The sequence below is a fragment of the Oncorhynchus tshawytscha genome, linkage group LG19 (genome assembly GCF_018296145.1).
Source record: "Oncorhynchus tshawytscha isolate Ot180627B linkage group LG19, Otsh_v2.0, whole genome shotgun sequence".
In the NCBI taxonomy this organism is placed as follows: Eukaryota; Metazoa; Chordata; class Actinopteri; order Salmoniformes; family Salmonidae; genus Oncorhynchus; species Oncorhynchus tshawytscha.
In genome coordinates this window covers 11,425,817-11,434,587 of record NC_056447.1, presented here as the reverse complement: position 1 = coordinate 11,434,587, position 8,771 = coordinate 11,425,817, and the positions used below count along the sequence as shown (strand labels likewise).

General features: G+C 43.6%; 1 protein-coding gene across 1 annotated transcript; it reads left to right on the top strand.

Annotated features, from left to right (window-relative positions):
• Positions 1-6,308: 6,308 nt before the first annotated feature.
• LOC112219093 (transcription factor Sox-19a-like) lies at positions 6,309-8,567 on the top strand. The gene is made up of 2 exons (XM_024380306.2): positions 6,309-7,304; positions 7,592-8,567. The coding sequence occupies exons 1-2, from the start codon at positions 6,649-6,651 to the stop codon at positions 7,869-7,871; spliced, it is 936 nt and encodes a 311-aa protein (XP_024236074.1). The 5' UTR covers positions 6,309-6,648; the 3' UTR covers positions 7,872-8,567.
• Positions 8,568-8,771: the final 204 nt, after the last annotated feature.

Genomic DNA, 8,771 nt, shown 5'->3' with positions numbered 1-8,771 from the left:
ATGTAAGCTTTTATACGTTGGATGCTGCTCTCTAAGTCTGGATGTCTTTGATTTAACGTCTGACTTCTTGGAGAAACAACTTTGGATATCTGCAGTTGATTGGAGTTAGAGTTGAGCATAGTACAGAGTACTAATCACATTTTGTGTAAATTGAACATTTATTGTTGAGATTTGGCAAATGCATTATGCTTGACCAGTCCCATTTTAGGAGTAGAATATTACAGTTTGACATTTCCTGTCAGAGGAAAAATGAATATATTACATAATGGCTGGGTTGTTATACCATTATCTACCACCAGATGGATTCCAAATACTTTCCGGTCTTGGGTGCCTTCCATGCAGTGGTGCTGCTTGACTCAGCAATGCTATACTAGATATTTAGATATTTAGAGGGGGCTACCAGTCTTGGGTGCCTTCCATCCAGTGGTGCTGCTTGACTCAGCAATCCTATACTAGTAACATTTAGATTTGAAGAAATACAGATCACTTTTTGTTTAAATGCTAGGACGCCGAGATGCTTTTATTTCCTAATAACTGAATCATTTAAGACTTGCTCAATTGACACACAGAGATCTTTAGAGGGGGCTATAACCTAAAGAGTAGTTGTTTCAGGACACAGCAAAAGTAGCTGCTGCATGTGCAAAAGCTAATGGGGATACTAATAAACTAAACATAAAGACACACACAAAGATGATATAAATGACTGAAATGTACTCCAATAGCATATCTGAAAAAACATGATTACATGGGATTATTTTTCACTTGATCCACTTCATGACTCCACAGTAACGAGTAAAACAATGTATACATTGTACAAAAATTGGTTGGTTTATCAATATGACACTTGAGTTCAAGACTTTGAGTTATCTTCGGGGGCGTATGCTTCATGGTTAATGTGACGTGGTGTGGCCACAACAACATACAGGAACATCAAGTCCTTCTGTTCACCTGATTTAGAATTCCTCACAATCAAATGTCGACCGCATTATCTACCAAGGGAATTCTTTTCGATTATAATCACAGCCGTATATATTCCCCCCCAAGCAGACACATCGATGGCTCTGAACAAACTTTATTTGACTCTTTGCAAACTGGAATGCATATATCCGGAGGCTGCATTCATTGTAGCTGGGGATTTTAACAAGGCTAATCTGAAAACAAGACTCCCTAAATTGTATCAGCATATCGATTGCGCAACCAGGGCTGGAAAAACCTTGGATCATTGCTATTCTAACTTCCGTGACGCATATAAGGCCCTGCCCCGCTCTCCTTTCGGAAAAGCTGACCACAACTCCATTTTGTTGATCCCTGCCTACAGATAGAAACTAAAACAAGAAGCTCCCGCGCTGAGGTCTGTTCAACGCTGGTCCGACCAATCTGATTCCACACTCCAAGACTGCTTCCATCACGTGGACTGGGATATGTTTCGTATTGCATCAAACAACAACATTGACGAATAAGCTGATTCGGTGAGCGAGTTCATTAGAACGTGCGTTGAAGATGTCGTTTCCATAGCAACGATTAAAACATTCCCAAACCAGAAACCGTGGATTGATGGCAGCATTCGCGTGAAACTGAAAGCGCGAACCACTGCTTTTAATCAGGGCAAGGTGACCGGAAACATGACCGAATATCAACGGAATCTCTCAGACACAAGAGGTATGTGGCAGGGTCTACAGTCAATCACGGATTACAAAAAGAAAACTAGCCCCGTCACGGACCAGGATGTCTTGCTCCCTCCCAGGCAGACTAAATAACTTTTTTGCCCGCTTTGAGGACAATACAGTGCCACTGACACGGCCCGCAACTAAAACATGCGGACTCTCCTTCACTACAGCCGACGTGAGGAAAACATTTAAACGTGTCAACCCTCGCAAGGCTGCAGGCCCAGACGGCATCCCCAGCCGCACCCTCAGAGCATGCGCAGACCAGCTGGCTGGTGTGTTTACGGACATATTCAATCAATCCCTATCCCAGTCTGTTGTTCCCACATGCTTCAAGAGGGCCACCATTGTTCCTGTTCCCAAGAAAGCTAAGGTAACTGAGCTAAACGACTACCGCCCCGTAGCACTCACTTTCATCATGAAGTGCTTTGAGAGACTAGTCAAGGACCATATCACCTCCACCCTACCTTACACCCTAGACCCACTCCAATTTGCTTACCAACCAAATAGGTCCACAGACGATGCAATCTCAACCACACTGCACACTGCCCTAACCCATCTGGACAAGAGGAATACCTATGTGAGAATGCTGTTCATCGACTACAGCTCGGCATTTAACACCATAGTGCCCTCCAAGCTCGTCATCAAGCTCAAGACCCTGGGTCTCGACCCCGCCCTGTGCAACTGGGTACTGGACTTCCTGACGGGCCGCCCCCAGGTGGTGAGGGTAGGCAACAACATCTCCACCCCGCTGATCCTCAACACTGGGGCCCCACAAGGGTGCGTTCTGAGCCCTCTCCTGTACTCCCTGTTCACCCACAGCTGCGTGGCCACGCACGCCTCCAACTCAATCATCAAGTTTGCGGGCGACACAACAGTGGTAGGCTTGATTACCAACAACGACGAGACGGCCTACAGGGAGGAGGTGAGGGCCCTCGGAGTGTGGTGTCAGGAAAATAACCTCACACTCAACGTCAACAAAACTAAGGAGATGATTGTGGACTTCAGGAAACAGCAGAGGGAACACCCCCCTATCGATGGAACAGTAGTGGAGAGGGTAGTAAGTTTTAAGTTCCTCGGCGTACACATCACAGACAAACTGAATTGGTCCACCCACACAGACAGCATCGTGAAGAAGGCGCAGCAGCGCCTCTTCAACCTCAGGAGGCTGAAGAAATTCGGCTTGTCACCAGAAGCACTCACAAACTTCTACAGATGCACAATAGAGAGCATCCTGTCGGGCTGTATTACCGCCTGGTACGGCAACTGCTCCGCCCACAACCGTAAGGCTCTGCAGAGGGTAGTGAGGTATGCACAACGCATCACCGGGGGCAAACTACCTGCCCTCCAGGACACCTACACCACCCGATGTCACAGGAAGGCCATAAAGATCATCAAGGACAACAACCACCCGAGCCACTGCCTGTTCACCCCGCTCTCATCCAGAAGGCGAGGTCAGTACAAGTGCATCAAAGCTGGGACCGAGAGACTGAAAAACAGCTTCTATCTCAAGGCCATCAGACTGTTAAACAGCCACCACTAACATTGAGTGGCTGCTGCCAACACACTGACTCAACTCCAGCCACTTTAATAATGGGAATTGATGGGAAATGATGTAAAATATATCACTAGCCACTTTAAACAATGCTACCTAATAATTTTGCACGCCCAATTTTTCAGTCTTTGATTTGTTAAAAAAGTTTGAAATATCCAATAAATGTCGTTCCACTTCATGATTGTGTCCCACTTGTTGTTGATTCTTCACAAAAAAATACAGTTTTATATATTTATGTTTGAAGCCTGAAATGTGGCAAAAGGTCGCAAAGTTCAAGGGGGCCGAATACTTTCGCAAGGCACTGTATATACTGTACTCTATATCATCTACTGCATCTTTATGTAATACATGTATCACTAGCCACTTTAACTATGCCACTTTGTTTACATACTCATCTCATATGTATATACTGCACTCAATACCATCTACTGTATCTTGCCTATGCCGCTCTGTACCATCACTCATTCATATATCTTTATGTACATATTCTTTATCCCCTTACACTGTGCCTATAAGGTAGTAATTTTGGAATTGTTAGCTAGATTATTTGTTGGTTATTACTGCATTGTCGGAACTAGAAGCACAAGCATTTTGCTACACTCGCATTAACATCTGCTAACCATGTGTATGTGACAAATAAAATTGGATTTGATTTTAACTCTTGTGGGTGCATTTAAACAAAAAGTTATCTGTATTTCTTTAAATATAAATGTCTAGTATAGGATTGCTGAGTCAAGCAGCACCACTGCATGGAAGGCACCCAAGACTGGTAGCCCCCTCTAAAGATCTAAATGTCTAGTATAGCATTGCTGAGTCAAGCAGCACCACTGCATGGAAGGCACCCAAGACTGGTAGCCCCCTCTAAAGATCTCTGCGTGTGAGCAAATCTTAAATGAATCAGTTATTAGGAAATAAAAGCATGTCGGCGTCCTATTTCTTTCTCAATAAGAAACAAATCTTCACCCAAAACGTTTTTTTTACACTTGAGAATGACATCAAGCAGCCTCTTGTATTTCTCACAATGTTTCTCTTGTAATTTCATTGCTTTTCCTTATGTTATTTAACACAATCAACCTAAACCAATGTATGCTTCTCTGGCTCAATGTCGGTGGCCATTCCTCTAATTTCTCTCCCCTCCGGTATCCATCCTCCAGTATTTCTCTCACTAGGATTGGCCTCCCAACCGTGACCGTCCACCCCCCACTGGCACCCCAATTGTTGGCAGGGCAATTGTGTGTGCGGGAGGCTCGTAAAGGGCACTGCCTGGGTTCCCCTGCCCTGTGACGGATAGCTGGGAGACTGCAGGGCCATTTACATGAGAAGAGCCGGAGGAGAGAGCGATGAATAGAGCGGCTTTCAATCTGCTTGTCTCTGAGGACTTTCTCTCCTTACCACCAACCCCCCATCACCAACCCTTTCTTTGTGCAACTCTGTTTTTTTGCCTCCCTCTCTTTCTTCCCTCTTTCTTCTCCTCAACCTCTTCACTTCATTTTCCTTTGCCTCATTGCCTCAAATCTGTCATTGCCAATCATTTTTTCCCTTATGTATATAATGCTCGAGTCTTTCAAACCTCCCTGTCTGTCTTTTATTTGTCCACTTTAATGCTGAATTGATTGTCACCATCACAACACCAGGAGACATAAATGTGTTTCCTCTACTTCCCCTATATTATGCTCACAATAAGAATGACCCTGGCACAATAGGAGACGAACACTCACTCCATAAGTACAAATAAAGTCAAATGAATTAGATAATGGCTGTATTGTCTTGGTCATTGGAATCAGTCCAAATAAATTGCATAATGGCTGTATTACTGTGGCGATTGGAACTATTCCTATTCCAAATCAATCAAATTGATTTATAATGCCCTTTTTACATCAGCTGAAAGTGCTATACAGAAACCCAGCCTAAAACCCCAAACAGCAAGCAATGCAGATGTCGAAGCACGGTGGCTAGGAAAATAATGTGTCTATTACTGTGGACTTTTAGACAAGTCCAAATCAACAGATTGACCTCTCAACCAACCAAATCTCCATGTAGCTGAGGGGGACTGGGATTATTGTGCACATTGTGGTCTATTTTTAGCTATTGTAATCAACCTATTTGCTTGTATCACTCTACTCAGTTTGAAGTGAACTAGGTGCCAGTTAGCACTCAGTTATGATGAGTGCTAACTAGGTGCCAGTTAGCACTCAGTTATGATGAGTGCTAACTAGGTGCAAGTTAGCACTCAGTTATGAATGAGTGCCAACTAGGTGCCAGTTAGCACTCGGTTATGATGCCGGCCCAGTAGTCTTGTTATTTACTGATGAATGGCTATGGGTGAACACCTAACCAACAATGGAGGTGTAAAGTGATGACCATGTAATCTAGAAAAGGGTGTCAATGGGTAGCTAAGAGTAATATCACACCTAGCCTGATTTTAGAACAGCAGGGAGCTGCTACTGGGTAGAGGGGGCATGGATCAGTAGAGGGGGCATGGATCATGGGCTATATTGGGAAATGGATCCTGTTTTGTTGGCATCCTTTCTCTCTGAAAACATAGGTCTACCAGGCACTCCACAATGGAATGCAATGGAATGTATATTGTCATATATTAGGTCATTCAAAAACACGACAGATTTCATTCTTATATGACATTTATTTGAAAAGCCTAAACTTGGATTATTGTCAACAAGTGTCATTAGTTTGGTGGTCAATATTAGGTTAAAAAAAATCGGAAACCAAATTATTCTATATCTTCAGTAAATACAAATAATGAATCTGAACATTTAAAATTGTTTAAAAGTTTTTATTGGAGAGAGACTGGGTGAGGTGAACCCCATCCACATCCTTCCTTCCTACCTCCCTTGCCTTAAACATGTCTCTGTGGTGGCCAATGTTATGGGAATAAACATGAACTATATAATACATGTAACAAACTAAAGTTTGTCTTTGCTATTGGAAAGAGAGAGGTGGGTGAGGGATCCCCCCTGCCCCCTCCTTCCCTCGCTCAGCGATTCCTCCTCTTTTCATATTCACTCAAGTGCATTCCAAATTCACCGCACCCCTTCTATAGTGATGTAAATTAGTAGGGTGGAGGAAGGGAGGGAAGTTAAGAGCGGATTTACTGGAGAATACGTTTTATAATCACCAAGCTACCAGTGGGAGAGGGAGTTTTGATTTCAAGAAGGAACTCTACAGCAGTATCTCTTGATCTCAATTCTCAGAGTAGCCTAAAGGTCTGCATCTGAATCGTGAGTTGGTAGCAGGATGTTTTTGCTACGACTTTATTTACATCGCTGACATTTTAATTGTATTGTTTTCAACTAATGCTTGGGATGCTTGGTTAACATTTTCACCGACTTTTTACCAAGGAAGTTTGGTCAACCACTGCGAGGACAGCAGGCGTACTTTTAAAACTTTGTTCACAAATTGTATATTTCGTTTATGGTAAATATGTATAACATTATGGAGCACCAACTCAAGTCCTCTGGTCCCTCGCATCATCTTGGAACAGGGATGCCACCTGCCAATGGAGGAGGGGGGCACGGGGGCGGCCACACAGGATCCAAACCACCGGCAATCCAACCCGACCCGATGGACAAAGTCAAGCGGCCCATGAATGCCTTCATGGTATGGTCTCGCGGTGAGCGACGGAAAATGGCCCAGGAGAATCCCAAAATGCACAATTCTGAGATATCCAAACGACTGGGTGTCGCGTGGAAATCTCTGACAGACGCAGAGAAAAGGCCCTTCATTGACGAGGCCAAGCGCCTCCGCGCGGTGCACATGAAGGATTATCCAGACTATAAATACAAACCCCGTCGTAAAACCAAACTAATGCCTAAGAACAATACTCTAGCCGCGCAGTATCAGATGTCGGCTGGTAACCACCTGCTGAGTGCGTCCACAGCTCAGGGACAAGGTGGAAACCCCAGAATCGACAGTTATGGCTGGGGCCACACCGGGGGCTACACAGCGGCGATGCAGAGCGAGGCGCTCGGCTACAGCCAGCAACTTCACCGCTATGACCTGTCAGCACTTCAGTATCAGTCCAGCGTGGCCCAGGCGCAGGCCTACATGAATGGTGCCAACGCATACAGGTGAATTTAGATGGTTTTGTCAGTGAATGGAATTGCTGTGTATTCTATATTTCCTTTCCAATGGGAGTTATAGGCCTAAACTGTTGCTAATCAACAGTCACTGAGATGTTGGAACAACCAAACCAATGGCCAGGTTGTTTTAAGGATGCTGGTAGCCTATTCCCACCTTGTTAATGTAGGTTGTAGGTTTGTTTTCTGTTATTTTGTGACTTTTTCAAGTCCAATAGTTCCTCTCATTTATTTGCCTCAATTGATTAGTAACTCACTCTCCAATCTCTGTCATCCAGCCCCATGTCCTACAGCAGCAGCCCCCAGCAGGTCAGCCCAGTGATGTCTATGGTGAAGCAGCAGTCTGATGGCCACAGCATGTCCCCCTCCCCTACGGGGACCCACAACCACCACCAGGCCCAGCGTGGTCCCCAGGTCCAGGGGGACCATCTCAGAGACATGATCAGCATGTACATGCCTGGGGGAGATGCTTCAGATGCCCAGAGGGGGTACTCTGCCTCGGCAGCTAACATCCAGCAGCATTACCTGGGAGGGTCAGCTCCACTCACCCACCTTTGAATTCACTCTTACCCACAACCTGATCTCACTTGGTCTGCTGGGATTGACTGGTGGTAGACTGATGTGGTTAGTAAATGTGTAGGGACTGAAGAAAGAAAAACGTAATTTTAATACAAAGATGCGATCAGTCACTGACACAAACACTATTTTGTGGCAAGATGATGTCATTGATTGGTTTCAGTGTACATTTTAGTTGGAACGCCTCAATGGTTATGAGTTAAACCCCAGATATTGTCCCATTCTGGCCTTTCTCTAAACCCCCTCATATGAAAATAGTTTTTAGGACTGACATGGGATCTCAAAAAGTTGAAGTGGACTTTATCTTGATGAATTCTGAACAAAATGGCTTCGACGCTGACAATCCCAAGATTTTCTCTCAGACTGCCTATTCTGTCTGTTCAGAAAACGAATGTACATCTAAATGGGTCTATACACTTTGATTTATATTCAAGTTAACAGCAGTTGTTTTTTTATTTCACAACTTTTTGAAACAAAACTGAACAAATGTTTGAGGATTTTGTTATTGTTTAGTTTAAATCAATGCTGCTTTCTAAGGTTCAGGCCTTATTTAGAGTTGTGAAATGTATTGAATAATGTTTTTATTGATGCCCTTATAGTAAGGGTATTGTTATTTCAAGTCACTTGACGACAATAATGTAAAAACAAAAGAAATAAAGATTTGTTTTATAATTTTTATATTTTCTTACCGTCACAATTGTTCTATGACAAATTCCTAAACAAACACCATTTACATAAAAATGTAGCTAAGCTTTAGGATTAACATTCAGACAGATTTTCATATACATTTCTTTTATTTATTTGTAGCTTGAGAAAATCTGGCATAAGTAAAAGTCCTATATAGGTCTACATCCACCGATAATATCTCACTTTCTCCAGACC